Source organism: Monodon monoceros, unplaced genomic scaffold (genome assembly GCF_005190385.1).
Source record: "Monodon monoceros isolate NGI ecotype Baffin Bay Population unplaced genomic scaffold, NGI_Narwhal_1 Super_Scaffold_21, whole genome shotgun sequence".
In the NCBI taxonomy this organism is placed as follows: domain Eukaryota; kingdom Metazoa; phylum Chordata; class Mammalia; order Artiodactyla; family Monodontidae; genus Monodon; species Monodon monoceros.
Genome location: NW_021703778.1, coordinates 133,024,272 through 133,042,650, shown reverse-complemented (window position 1 = coordinate 133,042,650; position 18,379 = coordinate 133,024,272). Strand labels below are relative to the sequence as shown.

The following is an 18,379-nucleotide window of genomic DNA, read 5'->3' as shown; positions in this document are numbered from 1 at the left end:
GCGCAGTGGTTGAGAGTCTGCCTGCCGATGTAGGGGACACGGGTTCGTGCCCCAGTCTGGGAAGATCCCACATGCCGCGGAGCAGCTGGGCCCATGAGCCATGGCCACTGAGCCTGCGCGTCCGGAGCCTGTGCTCCACAACAGGAGAGGCCACAACAGTGAGAGGCCTGCATACCGCCAAAAAAAAAAAAAAAAAGATTTCTTTTTGTCACTTAAAAAAAGTTTTATACTTTTCTCTTTAAGTTTCTACAGAATTATATGTACTCCTAGTAACCTTATATATTTGTTACTCTTATGATAGGTAACCTAAACATAATATTTTCCAAGTGACTTTGCTATTTTATAGGAACACTATTTTTGTATATTGAACTTGTGTCCAGCAATACACCATGACTTAGTTCCTGGTTGAAATGATGTGATCAACCCAGCTTCTTAGCAAAGGGAGGGTGAACCCTTTTTATGGGAAAATAAAATCAGCTGTCAGTCTTTATGGTTCTTGTGCACACAATATCCATTATACTGTAAAAAAATTTGCTAGACATGTAAGAGGCAAGAATATGTAACTGATAATCAAACAAAAAAGGCAGTAGAAGCAGACCCACAGATGATCTGGATATTGGCATTAGATAAAGTTTTTAAGTAACTATTATAAATATATGAAACAAGATGGAGAATTTAAACAGAGAAGTGGAATTTATAAAAACAAAATCAAGTGAATTTCCTAGAACTGAAAATTAAAATTCTGAAATTAAAACTTAATTGGCTACATTTAATAAGTCTTTGGACACAGAAAAAGACAGTTAGTGAACTCAGAGAACTCAATAGGAAATATTCAAAATGGTGAATGAAGGGAATAAAATATGAAAATAACAGAACAGAGTATTAAAAAGTATGCTGTATAAGAACATATAAAGATACAATAGTTTGAAAGTAAAGGATGGAAAAAGCTATATTATGCAAACACTAATCAAAAGAAAGCTGTTAAAGATAGCTTCCATATTAGCTAAACTAGACTTTAAATCAAGGAGTATTATTAGAGATAAAGGGGAATATTTCATAGTGATATAAGAATCAATTCCAGTGTAAGACATGATAATCTTAAATTTATAAGTGCCCAATAACATAGCTTCAAAATATATAAAGTAAAAGCAGACAAAATTGAAGGGAAATACACAAATCAGCTTCAAAGTTGGAAGTAGTATTTCTTTTCATATTTGACAGACACATAGACAAAAAATTAGTGGGGAACTAGATTATTTGAATAATACTATTAACTAATATGATCTAATTGACACTTCCCCTTGAAACTTCAACATATATATTCAAGTCCACTAGACATATATATCAAAGTACATCATGTTCCAGGCTCTCAAGCAAGTCTCAATAAATTTAAATGGATTAAAGTAATACAGAATTTGTTCTGACTACACAATAATTAATCTGAAAATAAACAACAAGGATAGTTAGAACAATCCTCAGAATTGTACAGTTCTATATAATCAATAGATCAAAGACAAAACTCACTTTCCAATGCCTATTGGAAAACATTTTGAACAATAATATTGATATAATGTATCAAATTGATATAATATATCAATATAATGTATCAAAATTGTAGGATGTAGCTACAGTGTTTAGAGAGCATTTTATACTTTTATTTTTTATAATATTTGTTTATTGCTGCATCAGGTCTTACTTGTGGCACGCTCTTCATTGGTGCATGCAGGATCTTTGTTGTGGCATGCAGGATCTTTTTAGTTGCAGCATGCAGAATCTTTAGTTGCAGCATGTGGGATCTAGTTCTTGGACCAGGGATCAAACCCAGAACCCCTGCATTGAGATCACGGAGTCTTAGCCACTGGACCAGCAGGGAAGTTCCCCCAAGAGGGCATTTTATACTTTTAAATGAAATATTAGAAAAGAAAAAATGTTGAATATAATCTAAGCTTCCATTTTAAGGAGCTAGTAAAAGAATAGCAAATGAAAGTAAAAAATAAATAAATAGACGGAAATAGAGAGCATATATACAAAAGAGAAAAAACAACAAAGTAAAATTTTATTCTTTAATTCATTATATTGATAAACTTCCAACAAAATGATCAAGAAAGAGGAGAGAAAACAAAACTTAAAATATCATAAATGAGAAAGGAAACATGACTATGACTCCTCCAGATTATTAAAAAATTAAAAGATGATATGAATAATTTATGCCAATAAATTTGGCAATATATTTTTAAATGGACAAATTCATTTGAAAAAAACTGACGAAAATTATCATAAGCAGAAATTGAAAATCAGAATAATCCTACACTATTAAAGAAATCTGTAATTAAATATCATCTCACAAATAAAACTCCAGGTCCAAATGGGTTCCCTGGTGAATTCTTGCAAACATTCCAAAAAGAAATAATATCATCTTATATAAACTCCTTCAGAAAATATTGGTGGGATTAACACTTTTCAACTCATTTTGTGTGGCCAGTATAACCCTGATGCAGAAACTTAAGAAAAATATTATAAGAAAGGAAAGGAAGAGACCATATCTCTCATGAATATAGATATAAAAATTCTACACAAAACATTAACAAATTGAATCCAAATTGAACAGCCATATATAAAAAGGATGTCACATCAGGGCCATATAAAGTTTATTCTAGGAATGCAAGTTTGGTTTAACATTCAGAATTCAATCCATGTAATTTATATATTAACAAAATTAAGGAGAAAACCTATGTGATCATCTCACTAGCTTCAGTAAAAGCATTTGATAGAATTTAGTACCTATTCATGATGAAAAATCTCAGAAAACTGGTGCCAGAGGGAATTTGCCTTATTCTGATAAAGGATAGCTAAAAAATTCACAGCTTGCACCATATTTAATGGTGAAATTTTGAACACACTTTCCCCTTTAATTCAAGAAAAACACAAAGGATAGTCCCTGTTACCACCTCTGCTGAACAGTATACTAGAAGTCCTAGCCAAAGCAGTAAGTCAAGGTAAAGAAATGCAAGTTTAAAAATTGGAAGGGAAGAAATAAAACCATCTTTATTCAGAGAAGATACGCTTATGTACATATAAAATTCAAAAGAATCTACAAATAAAATTAATAAGTTAATCTAGCAAGGTCCCTATTACAAAAATTTATTAACCTGGTATAACTTTTTCCATTTCTACTTAGAACATTTCTGTATCAGTATGTTTTAGGACTTTCTTTTGAAAATATCCTTTGACTACATCTTTTTCATCCAATATGAGAGCTTTCATCATTTTTAGTTGACATTCTTTAGATATATTTAGAAGTATTTTTAATATTTTATTTTGTGCTTTCAATTTACTGGTTATTTTCTTAGCTTCTAATTTTTCCTATTTGATTGAATAAATTACCTTGCTTATACATTTTATTCATTTGGAAGTTACATGTTCTTGTTATTTTCTTTTAGTGGTGACTATTAAATGTTTGACACATAAATCTGACTCTTTCGTAGTCTAAATATCTCTATCTTCCTCCTGAACAAATACTAGGATCTTAGAATGCTTTTACTCTTGTCACTCCTTCCTACCTGTGTTCTATTTTGTCTACTGTTTTACTTTTACCTTTCTTTTATAACCCTCCCCTCAAATGAGCCATTACTGATGTTTATGCTCAGCATTCTTTCATGCATGTCACTTCTTCCTTTTAAGTGAATTTAGGTTCAGTTTTCTTCTTTCTGGAGTACTATCTTTGATAGATTTTTCTGCAGAGTCTGCCATTAGTAAATTCTCTCATTTCTTTCATATTTGAAAATCCCTGTATTAGTCTTTCTGGGTGTAGAATTCTAGATAACGGTTATTCTCCCTCACTACTTTGAGGACATTATTTCATTGTCTTCTGGCTTCTATTAATGAAAAGATTGCTGTTCATCTTACAGTTTCTCTGAGGTAATCTTTTATTTATGTCTGCTTTGAAGATTTCTCCTTATTTTTGATGCCCTGCAGTTTCACTGTGATGTGGGTCAGGGTATTGATTTCTTACTTGTCTTGCTCAGGGCTAGAATTTATGTCTTTTATCAATTCTGGAAAAATTCTCAGCCAAATTTGGATAAATTATTCAACTTCCCATGTTACTCCTCTCCTTGAAACCCTGCAATGTCTCCCTCATCTATTGACAGTATTACTACTCAGGCCTGTCACAGTTTGGCCTCTATACATTTCTGTAATTAAGTTTCCACGTCTGTCAGCCAGGAAAGCCCATCACTCAAACTGGTGATACATTTCTTGTTCATAACTCAGTTTAATTATCACCTATTCTCAGAAGCCTTTCCTGAAACCTCTGCCACTAAACACTCTGTTTTGTGTATCCACTCTTTCCTGTTCATACAATCCACTGATTGCATTTATCTATTTATGTGTAAATCTTCCCCCCAGTAGACTCAAATTCCCAGTGGGCAGTTCCCTTTGTATTTACAGAGACAGGCACTTAGTATGGGCTCTATAAACCTTTGTAGATTGAATGAATGAATCAATCAAGAAGATGAAGGTAAACACTATCTACCTCATAGGGATCTTGTAACAACCAAATACACACCATGTGAAAATAAAAAGTGCTAATCTTTTATTTGAATTGAAGACAACTTATGCATTGTTTTGATACAGTGGGTTATGTAACAAACTGGTTGTTCCTTTAAATTTCCTTATTCCATATGGCATAGAGCAGAGTTCTTAGTGTTCTTTGATCATAATGAAGTATTTTTTTTTTTTTTTGGTTCTGTGCCTTTTCTGCCAATTGCTATACTTCTCACAGCCTAAAAAAATCCAAGGAGTTCTATAAGATGCTTGATATAGTTTACTGGCTATTATAATACATTCTGTCCTGAAAACTCAGTGCATCTGTGAATGCTCTTCCTCCATAGATCTTAATGGCTTTCTCCTTTATTCCATTAGGTGTCTGCTCTAATTTTACCTTATGAATTAGCCCTTCACTGACTCTCATTATAAAACAACAAATTTCCACCCCAGCCCCTTCTCTGTCCTCTTTTACCTGCTTTATTTTCCCCAATACACTTCTCCACAAGTGAAATATATATTTACCTCTTTTATTATTATCTACTCCTCCCATACACACTAGCATGTAAACTTCTTAAAAGTAGGAACTTTGCTTTATGCTTAGAGCAGTGTTTAGAATACAGTAGGTGCTGCGTAAGTATTTCTTAAATAAATGTGTCAATATAGGTGCCATTGAGTCTCATCAGTAAAAATCCTGATGCTTTGTAGGCAAAAACAATACAGCCACTCTGGGCATAGCAGCCTTCAACATTCATCTTGATCTGGGATGAGATTATAAAACTTGGCTATTTTGCTTTTCCTTAGTACAGACTAATGCACGATTTCATCCTGAAAACTAAAGAAATCACTTCCTTTCCTGGCAGTACCTAAACCAAGTTCTAAGCTGGCTGCATACAAAGCCCGTCTGTTCTCTCCTGGTTTAAAGACAGCGGCAGTTCCTGCCTGCTTTTAGTAAGCTTTATTTTGCTTTCTGTTTTCTTTCACTGCTTAAGGACAATTTACATATCTTTTCTACCCATTCTATCATTTTGATCTTGCCAAGAGCTTTCAATTAATATTTTGTGGGCACTTGTGCAAGGAAAGCACCCATTCACAATGTCTATGGGAAATAAATTCTTATTATTTCATAGAAACAAACATCTAAAGCTATAACTCATTTGTATATGATGAGGGAGAGGTCCAGAGATACTTATTTGCTGAAAGCCATATAACTAAAGTTTGTAACACGAGTGTGTGTAACACCCACATCCCCAGTCGTTCTTCATACTCTTTTGCCTGATTTTCCTTTAATAAGGTCATTTTTGTTTCTCTTAATCACCTGTGCATTAATCGAAAGCCCCCAATTCTTATTTTACTAGTGTGTGTCTTTCTGGCATCAGACATCTTACCTCCTCAGTCTTCAACTATCCAACTGCTATATTGATTTTTCGGGTGCCATCAAGCTTCTCTTTCCAGATTTAGCATGACTGAAAAGCGTGTGGTCTTTCAGCTAAGCTGATATTCCAAGGTCAACTTTGTGGCCAGTGAAAACTCATGGCCCCAAAATTCTGACAGAGCTACCCTCCACCTGAGGGAGAGTTTGCCTCTGTGCCTACTCTTCCTTGCTAGGGACGTGCTGCTCCCAGCTTGCTGCCCAGTACTGACTGTCAGAGCCGCACACTGGCTCCAGTACCACTGAATACTCAACAACTGAAAATACCTGGGTTTTCGTCTTGTTTGTGGTTTCCTTTGCTGTGCAGAAGCTTTTAAGTGTCACTAGGTCCCATTTGTGTTTTTTTTGGCTTTTTTGTTTGTTTGTTTTTTAGGCATTTGAAATACTTATTTTCCATCTTTCTGTAATTGGGGACTTTCAGTTTTTTTTTTTTTATACAGCAGGTTCATATTAGTCATCCATTTTATACACATCAGTGTATACATGTCAATCCCTATCTCCCAATTCATCACACCACCCCCCGCCCCACCACTTTCCCTCCTTGGTGTCCATACGTTTGTTCTCTACATCTGTGTCTCAGTTTCTGCCCTGCAAACTGGTTCATCTGTACCATTTTTCTAGGTTCAACATATATGCGTTAATATATGATATTTCTTTTTCTCTTTCTGACTGACTTCACTCTGTATGACAGTCTCTAGATCCATCCACGTCTCTACAAATGACCCAATTTCGTTCCTTTTTATGGCTGTGTAATACTCCATTGTATATATGTACCACATCTTCTTTATCCATTCATCTGTCGATGGGCATTTAGGCTGCTTCCATGACCAGGCTATTGTAAATAGTGCTGCAATGAACATTGGGGTGCATGTGTCTTTTTGAATTATGGTTTTCTCTAGGTATATGCCCAGTAGTGGGATTGCTGGGTCATATGGTAATTCTATTTTTAGTTTTTTAAGGAACCTCCATACTGTTCTCCATAGTGGCTGTATCAATTTACATTCCCACCAATAGTGCAAGAGGGTTCCCTTTTCTCCACACCCTCTCCAGCATGTGTTGTTTGTAGATTTTCTGATGATGCCCATTCTAACTGGTGTGAGGTGATACCTTATTGTAGTTTTGATTTGCATTTCTCTAATAATTAGTGATGTTGAGCAGCTTTTCATGTGCCTCTTGGCCATCTGTATGTCTTCTTTGGAGAAATGTCTATTTAGGTCTTCTGCCCATTTTTGGATTTGGTTGTTTGTTTTCTAATATTGAGCTGCATGAGCTGTTTATATATTTTGGAGATTAATCCTTTGTCCTTTGATTCATTTGCAAATATTTTCTCCCATTCTGAGAGTTGTCTTTTCATCTTGTTTGTAGTTTCCTTTGCTTTGCAAAAGCTTTTAAGTTTCATTAGGTCCCATTTGTTTATTTTTGGTTTTATTTCCATTACTCTAGGAGGTGGATCAAAAAAGATCTTGCTGTGATTTATGTCAAAGAGTGTTCTTCCTATGTTTTCCTCTAAGAGTTTTATAGTTGATATTTAAGTCTCTAATCCATTTTGAGTTTATTTTTGTGTAAAGTGTTAGGGAGTGTTCTAATTTCATTCTTTTACATGTAGCTGTCCAGTTTTCCCAGCACCACTTATTGAAGAAGCTGTCTTTTCTCCATTCTATATTCTTGCCTCCTTTATCAAAAATAAGGTGACCATATGTGCATGGGTTTATCTCTGGGCTTTCTATCCTGTTCCATTGATCTATATCTCTGTTTTTGTGCCAGTACCGTACTGTCTAGATTACTGTAGCTTTGTAGTATAGTCTGAAGTCTGGGAGCCTGATTCCTCCAGCTCTGTTTTTCATTCTCAAGATTGCTTTGGTCGTTTGCAAATGAAGCAACTGACAAAGGATTAACCTCCAAAATTTACAAGCAGCTCATGCAACTCAGTATATAAAAAACAAACAGCCCAATCCAAAAATGGGCAGAAGACCTAAATAGACATTTCTCCAAAGAAGATTTACCAAGATTGCCAACAAACACATGAAAGAATGCTCAACATCACTAATCATTAGAGAAATGCAAATCATAACTACAATGAGGTATCACCTCACACCAGTCGGAATGGCCATCATCAAAAAGTCTACAAACAATAAATGCTGGAGAGGGTGTGGAGAAAAGGGAACCCTCTTGCACTGTTGATGGGAATGTAAATTGATACAGCCACTATGGAGAACAGTATGGAGGTTCCTTAAAAAACTAAAAAGAACTACCATACGACCCAGCAATCCCACTACTGGGAATATACCCTGAGAAAACCATAATTCAAAAAGAGTCATGTACCACAATATTCATTGCAGCTCTATTTACAATAGCCAGGACATGGAAGCAACTTAAGTGTCCATCGACAGATGAGTAGATAAAGAATATGTGGCACATATATACAATGGTATATTACTCAGCCATAAAAATAAATGAAATTGAGTTATTTGTAGTGAGGTGAATGGACCTAGAGTCTGTCATACAGAGTGAAGTAAGTCAGAAAGAGAAAAAAAAAACCATATGCTAACATATATATGGAATCTAAAATAAAAAAGTGGTTCTGAAGAACCTAGGGGCAGGACAAGAATAAAGACACAGACGTAGAGAATGGACTTGAGGACATGGGGAGGGGGAAGGGTAAGCTGGAACGAAGTGAGAGAGTGGCATGGACATATATACACTACCAAATTTAAAATAGATAGCTAGTGGGAAGCAGCCTCATAGCACAGGTAGATCAGCTCCGTGCTTTGTGACCACCTAGAGGGGTGGGATAGGGAGGGTGGGAGGGAGATGCAAGAGGGAGGATATATGGGGATATATGTATAGCTGATTCACTTTATTATAAAGCAGAAACTGACACAACATTGTAAAGCAGATATACTCCAATAAAGATGTTAAAAAAAAAAAAAAAAGAAAATACCTGGGACACCTTCTGTACTGAGGCTGATGTCTGTGGCTATCATTGGACTGTCAGTGCCTCCTAGTGGCCAAGGTTCCAAAGGATTCCAACTGAAAAGTGGCCAGGAGAGGAACAGCCCACCTGGCAGCTCTTTCTCTCTCCTGAGTCTTGTCCCCCACCTATTTGCAGTTTGTCCCAGCCCCACATCATGCAGTGAGAATTCATCATCACATACCAGTCATTTCATCATTTTGCTGATTGAATTCCCAAACATGACCATGATGATGAAAAAATTGGGAGGCGGGGGGAGGGAGAGGGAGGAGGGGGGAGGGAATATAAATATAACAAAAGTCACTAGCACCTCTAGAGCAGGTCAGTTTGAAAAGTGCTGTGTAATAATGTGGTCACTGTTCTTCCTTCCCATCAGCCCCATGGGAGCTCCGACAAGCCCACTCTTTTAGGAGACTTCAAATGCTCAAAAGTGCCAAATCATCCTTCTGAAATCATTCTTTATTAAGCTTCCTTAAGAATAATTTCACATGTTTTACAAAGATATGCAGAGGCTTAGCTGGTTTCTCTGGAGGCTTTTATTCTAGAAAGAACACGCATGATCATAAAGATCATATTTTAAAGTGTATATCGTTCATAAAATGAAAGATAAATCATGTCCACAAGCATAACCTTGAGATTACTGTCATTAGGCTCTTGCTGGCACAGGATGTACAGATGTAGATTTGGGTATGGGAAGGAATGGCTCTGTAAACTGCAGAGGAATTGTGGAGGCTCCACTTCTCCATGAGGGAGAGAGTAATTCTGTGTAACAGATAAGGCCATGCTACAACAAATGAAGTGGGAACTCTTCCTTCTATATACCCCTTTGGTCCCCAAGGCATCCTTTGTCCTCATGCTATGTCTTGTCTCCTCAAGGGTCCCCTCCACCAAGACTTTCTTTCCCTAGAAAATGCCTATATTCCAGTCCTTTCTCTGTGCTATTTCTACCTTTTCCTCATCAAAACATACCTATCCCCTGTCCATTCTCTCAACTGCCTTGGAATATAATCCGATAAAGTATTTCATGCTAAGATTTGAATAGTAGCTTACTACCTATTTTTCTGCTCCTCCCATTAACATTTGCATTGTAACTGGGGACACCTGAAGCCCTTGACGCACAAGGCTTGGAAACCAACTTTATCTCGCAAATTATACACACCACCCATGCCCATCACCCCCCAGCACTCAATCTCAAATATGATGTTGAGGAAGAATGCCCTTTGCTTCCCTGAGTTCTGTTTGGATGTCCCCACAACTGACCACTCTTGGAGGGTCACTGCAGTGGCTAATAACTCCGTGTGTCAGAGTCCAAAGGCTTTGATCTGGAGCCTGCTGGCGCACCACATTCTGATATTATTTATTCATTCAACCCACAAACAGAGCTGGAGAAGAGGGGTTAACAGGAGAGGACACAAGCCCTCAGGGTTTCTTTGCAGTGATTGCGGCTTGCCAAGGAAGGTTTTGGATAGCCGTGGCCTATTCCAAAAGAGGGAAAGAATCTGTCAGTTGTTTGGAAGATGTCAGGCAATTAAAGTGTGACCACAATGTAAAGAATTGGGGGCGGGTGGAGGGGGGAAGATGAGTGAGCGCTGCGGTAATTAGGGGACATGATGCTGAAAGCCTGAGATTTGTACTGCCATCAACTATGTCTTATCCAACAAGTTTCATGGGTTTCTAAGACATTTCTAGAAAAAGCACCATGCCATGCCGGGCAGGAAGTCCCAGAAACTGCCCAAGTGTTGTACTCTCATCCCTACCCTTGGACCTTTCTCCTCTTTCTCCCAAACTTCCCACCCCCCGGTCAGCTTTTGTGCCTTCCGGGTAAGAACCGGCTTCCCCATCTCTCGGGCAGCGAGCCTATGCTCTCGCCTCTAGCGGCGCCCGCATCCCCGAGCGCGCAGGCCGACCCGGCACCGCGCCGCGCTGATTCGCTGCCTCGGAGACTGCGGTGCCCGCGACGCGCCCGCCCCTCGCGGCGCACGCCGGCTGGTTCAGCTTCAGTCTGTCTGCAGCCGCGGCCACCGCGAGCAGCGCTGCAGCCGGGGCACCGACGCCTCAGTGCTCGCTCGGCGCCCCCGAAGACAGCAACGGCGAGCCCCTAAAGCGCGCACGATGCAGGCCACCGCCGATTCCACGAAGATGGACTGTGTTTGGAGCAACTGGAAAAGTCAGGGTATTCTCTTTATTTCAGTTGTGCATGCCTGCGGCGCACGGGAACGCCGGGACCCAGACTCGGCCATTGTGCATCATTTCACCTGTGGGACCTATGCATGCTTTATACCCAAGAGCTTTCTGATGGGGGGAGTAAACTTGTTCTGTCAAAAATCAAAGTGGATGGTGTTTGATTTTTGTGGGGTTTTCCCCTTGTCCTGTCTTTTTAAAAATATCCCCCACCCCCACCCCTTTGTTTTCTTGTTGTCACGCTAGTATTTTAAATAATGCATCTTTTGCCTCCTCCTGGAGCTCTTTTGGGATCCTTTAATCGTTCAGTACTTGTTTAATCTCTTCTTATTCCCGGAGTTAAAATGCTTTCTTATTGTCCCATGCATCCCAGTGCATTTAATTTATGCCTAAAGGTTGAAATCTCCTGGTAGAACCATTAGCTGAGAAGGCTGTAGTGCATCCTTTTAAGAGGGACACACCCATTTTAGGCTTATTATTTGTGGTCACACAAAGGAAACTGGAAATGCAGAATAGCTCTCGAAATCCTGAAAATATGATGGCGTAGACACATATTAGGATGATTCACTTTGAAATATTTCAGGGTTTTTTTGTCTTTCATTGGGGTAACCTGTAACTACTGTTTATTAATAATGGGTATATGTGGAACAAATGGAGGGAAATTAAAAAACGGTGCCAGTTGCCCTCTGGTATAACAGATTTATTTTGAAACAGTCCATATTAGCACTGGGTGTGGCCACCCTCCAGCCTTGCTTGGATTGCTTTTCAGCCATTTTTATTCAGCCTCATACTTCACACATCTCCATCTCTCCTTTGTTACATTAAAATTCTCTCCTTCATCTTGCTCAGTGTGAGATTACTAGGAGAAAGAGAGACTTTGAAAGAATTATGTGTTGTAAACTTGGATGTTTGTAATATGAAGTGTCTTTTAATATTTAACAAATATGGTTCTGAAGAAGGTGCGTTTGACTTAACCTGCAGGGTTGCAGCATCCCTCAGGGGGCCAAGAATATGCTGGAGCAGGAGCTGATTTTTTTTTTTAAACCTGGCATCTTCCTCTTGTAATGTTATATCATAGAAAGAATGGGATGTCTTCTAATCTTTAATGCCCCAAGGAGTTTTTCTTTGGTAAATCTTTTAAGCAGAGAAAAAGTAAACATGAACCTCAGAATTAAGAACATATTTTCTCTGTCTCTTATTTGTTGGTTGGGCGGCTAAGACATAAAATACAATAGCCTAGTTCAAATTATGTGGGCCTATTGGAAATACAGCTGTCAAAAGTAAATAAATGAACCTAATAAATTTAAATGCCAGGAAATAAGAAATGTATGGCCATTCAGGGGGCATAATTTTAGAGAATGATGTCAACTACATGAACTAGCATATGTTTTATACAGGAGGCAGCTGTGAAAATTCTTGGTAACATTTCATTCTTGTTATGTGTTTAGACTCAGCCAGTTTATTCCGTATACACACTCAGCATACATCTATGGCTTGAAAGAATACCAAGTTTAGTTGGACATAACAAACTTGGTTTTTAGACTATGCTTATGGATTTCCTCTATTCTTACCAAAAGTAAGTACCAAAAGTGGCAGATTTTCTGCCTTATTTGTATAAGATGTAAGACACTATTTCATCACAGTCCTATGTGTTTTGCCTCAGTTGACATTCTCACTGGGGGGGAGGTTAAAAAATGTGGACATTTATAATCAGAAAATAACACAAAATGCCATAATTTGTCCATTGAAGACAATCGTTTTCATTTCCACTATACAGCTGCTTACTAAGATTGATTCAGGATCATTGAGGGTCTTTCCTAACTCTGTGACCTTTGATAGTGTTCAGTACCATTGATTTCCTTTTGTCACATAGAATAAAGCCATTATCCTGAAAATTAACTAATAACTGGGTGGGTGGGTTTATAGGCATAAAAGAGAAATAATAAGTAAATTATTCCTGTTTCTCCCTACTAGGAGAACTTTCACCTAAACTAAAATCTACAGTAAGATTCTTGTTTAGCATTTTCAGTGTATCTTCATTTTAGTTCCCTCATTATCAAAAACAGTTGTTCTTAACACTGGCTGTATATTAGTATCACCTGGGAAGCGTTAAAAACCATGGAGGATGCCTGGGTCCCACCCCTAGAGGTTCTGATTCAGTTGAGCCAAGCATCAGTATTTTTCAAAAGCTCCTCAAGTGAATGTAATACATAATCAGGGTTGAAGCCACTCATGTGTAATAATTCTTAGCCCAATCCATAGACCAGCAGAGCAAGGTCTAGTATACAAACGATGAAATGGGTGTGATCAAGGAGCAGCTGTGAATGCAGTTAAAAGAAGTAAGTATTAACATTGTTGATAATGTCCTCTGAAGGTATTAAGAAGTGAAAGTTTTGCTTGGAAAAGGGAATAAAAGTGAGTTTCTGTTTCCTCCATGTTAAACAGTTCCATGGAGAAATTTGCAGCCCATTGGATATGTCATGAAGACTGTACTGAAACTAATACAATGCGTCCTAAAAACTGTAGTATACATGCAAAAGGAACCTTATATTTATTTTACTAATATATATGATTTTAGCTGTAGAGAAGAATGTTTAAAGAGAGACTAAAGTCCACATTATACTACATTACACACATTCTGTTCCCAGTTTAAAAAAATGATACTCATACCCAATTGGTTAATAAACCAAAGCCCAATCTACTCGGTGAAGATGAAATAAGACAATAACCTAATAAAACATGGCAATCTTCAGATTACTAGGTATTATTATTATTAAATATTAACATTTATTGGGCACTTTTACTGAGTGATTTACTCGCATCATTGCATTTAATCTTCATGAATCCTATGATGTGTGAGTTGTTTTATTATCCCATTTTACAGGTGATGAACTGAGGCTTCTGCCAAGGCACACAGCTGGTGATGCCAGAGGCTGGATTCAAGCCTAGGGCTGTCTGACCCCAGAGCCCCTTGATTCTGGCTGTTTTACCATCTGCCTCCGAAGTAGATGGCTTCTTCCTCAATGGTTTTTCTAAAAATGTGAATTATCTAGGTAATGGGGGGTGTTAATAACCCGTCACATTTACATAGTTTTCATTTTGCCAAACATCTTCTCATTTGAGCTTTTCAGTTTACTCTTGAACAACATGAGGCTCAAAGAGGTTAAGTGACTTGCCCAGAGTTTTTCGATAAGTGGCAAGTTGAGTAATGAAAAGGTGACTCTGGCCGCGAATCCAGAACTCTTCCTATCTCAACGCTCACTACTTCTTTCACTAATGCTGAGTTACAGAAAGTGAACTCTCCTTTCACCTTCAAAGATATTTTCACACAGGTTACCTCTTTAAAGACAAAGCAAAATTGAGCAGTTGAGGCAGTGATCTTGACCAATTTATGCCATTGTTGTCATCATCCCTATCATCAACTCATCATTAAAAATTCTCCATCAGGGCTTCCCTGGTGGCACAGTGGTTGAGAGTCCGCCTGCCGATGCAGGGGACATGGGTTCGTGCCCCGGTCCGGGAAGATCCCACACGCCACGGAGCGGCTGGGCCCGTGAGCCATGGCCGCTAAGCCTGCGTGTCCGGAGCCTGTGCTCCGCAATGGGAGAGGCCACAACAGTGAGAGGCCCGCGTACTGCAAAAAAAAAAAAAAAATCTCCATCAGTATTATCCATGTGTTGGTCATTGTCCTAAACTCTTGTTACATATCTTAACCTCATATCTTCCTGAGATTATTGTGTTACTCTCATTTTATAGAGGACGAAACTGAGGATTTTAAGGCTGAGATGGCCAGTAATTTGCCCTAAGACTTAGGTGGGTCCCAAACGCAGAGCAGTCTGATCCCCAAACCTACACTTTTAACCACTTTACTATACTACCTGAATCCAAATGGTACTAAGGCAGGGGAACAAAGTTTGTCTAGAACCACTTATGCATATCATTTCACTTGTGCTCCAAAGATTGCTGTTTTCCAGGTATCGCTGTACATGACAATGACAAGTTCACGGGCAGGACACTTGGCAATGTGGGGGGCTGAGGCTAGTGGTCAGCTCCCACTTTACTGCACGTGGCAGCATTTTGTACTTCCAGGTTCCCCTGCCTGTAAAATAGTGAAGGGTGAAACACTTTCCAGGAATATAATCTTACATGTTTCTGATTTTGTTAGAAAATAAAATATTTTGAAAATTTTATGCTGGCCTACAGTTCTCTGTGGAAACACTCTTGAGGGTAGTCTGTTCGCAAAGGTGCTAGTTCAAAATGGCCAAGCCTCCCCAAATACACAGAAGAAATGTCTGTTGTAGCCACAGGAATTGAAAGAAATGCTTGTATTTTGAAAATGGCACTTAATAAAGACAGTTTATCACACAGAAATAAAGGCAGACCAATCCCACCTTTTATCAAAAACAGCATTTTACTTGGATTCAGTATTATTAGAATACTTGTGCAAACATTACAGCATAAATAATTTCATTTACAAACTCCCTCTCTGCAGATTGTAATGAGGTCTGATGGGAAAACTGGCTTAGCTGAGGATCTAGGGATTTTTTTTTAATGAAACAAAACTCTCATTGTACAGGTAATATACCAAACGTACATAGGTATTACTCCATTGAAAAATAAAATTCTCCTTTTTCATAATGTATTATCATTTTCAAGAAAATCTTTATAAGGGAATATTTCAAAATTTGGGGGTAGAATAATGGCCTTATTGGTTTTCCAAAAATAATACATGCACATTATGAAAATTTCCATTTCTACAAAGAGTTTCAAATGAAAGCCACAAATCACCCAAAGTCCTACCACCTAGAGTTAATTAATGTTAGTATTTGCTGAATATCTTCCAATATCTGTATACCATATAAAATTAATCTGTAGAACTAGGTAGGGAACAAAAACAGCTTTTATTAAACAAGATTGTACATATCTCAAAAAGTATTTAAAATAATTTAATGGGAGAAACTGACATGAAAGAATTGCTGAACTTCAAATATATATATATCTTTACATTGCGAGCTATTCCTTACTAAAATTAAGAAAAAGACTATGATAAATATCAATAGGTTAGAATCATTTTTTATTACATGTTGTGGTTTTAGACTGTACAGATGGACTCTCTGCAGTGTCTTTTTTTTTTTTTTTTGCGGTACGTGGGCCTCTCACCGCTGTGGCCTCTCCCGCTGCGGAGCACAGGCTCCGGACGCGCAGGCCCAGCGGCCACGGCCCACGGGCCCAGCCACTCCGCGGCACGTGGGATCCTCCTGGACCGGGGCACGAACCCACGTCCCCTGCATCGGCAGGCGGACTCTCAACCACTGCGCCACCAGGGAAGCCCTTTTTTTTTTTTTTTAAAGGAAGAGCCACCATGGATGAGAAAGATTGACAGAAATGCCATGCTAAATCCACATCTTCAAATCTATGGTTTTTCTCATAGTTCCATGAACTAATATTTCTTTCATTAAAAATAATATTCCTGATACGCCATCACGAAAGCGTTAATTATGATTACCATACATCAATAGGGGTTGTGGATGAAATCTTCTGTCTTCTGCAGGCCCTTCCTTCTTCATCATTTTTAAAATGATGCCTTCCCTCCCACTTTCTTCTTATAGTATTTGAAATTATATTCTTTACTCAATTGTTTTTCCTCTTTAGAATAATAAATTCAGGAACAGAATCTGTGAATTGATCTATTTTAAGTTCACTTAAAATAGAATTCTAAAATCTAATGAAAGCTAATTAAATTTACATCACCACCAAATTTCCCATCCTTCTCAACCTGATGTCCTAAGTGGTGTGCATATTTGACCACGTATTAATATTTACATATTGTCACCTTTTCAGTTCTTATGAAAGTACACACAGCCATTAAAAGAAACATGACTACCTTATAATTAAGCTCACAATTTGAAAGCTAAGAATTTGACATTAATAATTCTTTAAAAGCCGTCTTCTGCCTATGTGATAGATAATACTAACTACATTAAAACCTTGATCGTTATAATTGTATTCTAAATTTATAGCATATATTTCAAATAAGAAAATAAAATTGTTAGGAGTTTTAGAACTTAGAAGTATAGAGTACTATTTCCCCCAAGTATGTTTGAGCTACAAACTTAAATCTGAGCAATTATCTTACCGTTTCACAAGATAAAATCCGTAAATTCTTCCTTATTTCTTGTGTTGCCAAAGGGGGGAAATAATTCAAGCATTACTTACAAGTTCTTTGCCCAAACTGGTGTTAATGTTGAACAAATGAAAAGTAGAGAATGGACTTGAGGACACGGGGAGGGGGAAGGGTAAGCTGGGATGAAGTGAGAGAGTAGCACTGATATATATATGCTACCAAATATAAAATAGACAGCTAGTGGTAAGCAGCTCCATAGCACAGGGAGATCAGCTCGGTGCTTTGTGACCACCTAGAGGGGTGGGATAGGGAGGGTGGGATAAGGAGGGTGGGAGGGAGAGCAAGAAGGAGGGGATATGGGGATATATGTACACATACAGCTGATACAGTCCCTTTGTTATACAGCAGAAACTAACACAACATTGTGAAGCAATTATACTCCAATAAAGAAGTTTAAAAAAAACACAAAAAGAAAAAAAGAAAAAGTACAAATGTAATAGGTTTTTATGTTTAGAATTTATTGCAGTTACACCCATTTCACAATGGGCATACTTCACATGTAGTCATATTTTATCTCCTGCCTTCAGAATCATTTCACCAAACTGCAGATCAAATCTAGTGGTAATAAGGGTCAGGAAGGACATAATATTTTATTGAACAGAACGAAGTTACCGTGAGAGATCATTCCTTTTCCTCGTCTTATATATCTTTTTAGTTCAAGAAATATTTTAGCCATTATGGTCTTTGTCAAAATTTTAAAATATATTCTTTAAAAACGAGAGAACCAACAGCAGTCTACCTTCTATTCCAATACAATGATGGATTTTAAGAAGGTATGGCCCAGACTTAAGATTTTGTGGCTAATTATGACATACACACCAGCCAATGAACAGTTTTGTATTTTGATCCAGTCAGAAAGCTTATTGAAGAAAGAAAAAGCACACAAAGACATTCATTATTCAATACCTTGAAAATCTTTCTATGTGCCTCCCTCAACTACCATGTGCCCAAAGCCTGTCTTTCTCTCCATATGGCCGTGTCTTCCTTTAATCCTAAACGAGCCTATTTGCTGGAGGTTTAGCAGGAGAGGCTGACCACCCAGTCTTAAATACTGGGCCCTACTGGTTCA

At 37.9% G+C, this 18,379-nt stretch overlaps 1 protein-coding gene across 3 annotated transcripts in view; it reads left to right on the top strand.

Annotated features, from left to right (window-relative positions):
- The window catches only part of RTN1 (reticulon 1), a 404,193-nt gene that overhangs the window by 360,446 nt on the left and 25,368 nt on the right, over window positions 1–18,379 (top strand). The window contains exon 1 of one of the 3 annotated variants that reach the window (XM_029237637.1): window positions 10,789–11,118. The exons of the other annotated variants lie outside the window; for them this stretch is intronic. Coding sequence (XP_029093470.1) covers window positions 11,058–11,118 — 61 coding nt within the window. The 5' untranslated portion in view covers window positions 10,789–11,057. Of the gene's footprint in view, window positions 1–10,788; window positions 11,119–18,379 lie in introns of those variants that run through there. 3 annotated transcript variants of the gene reach the window in all.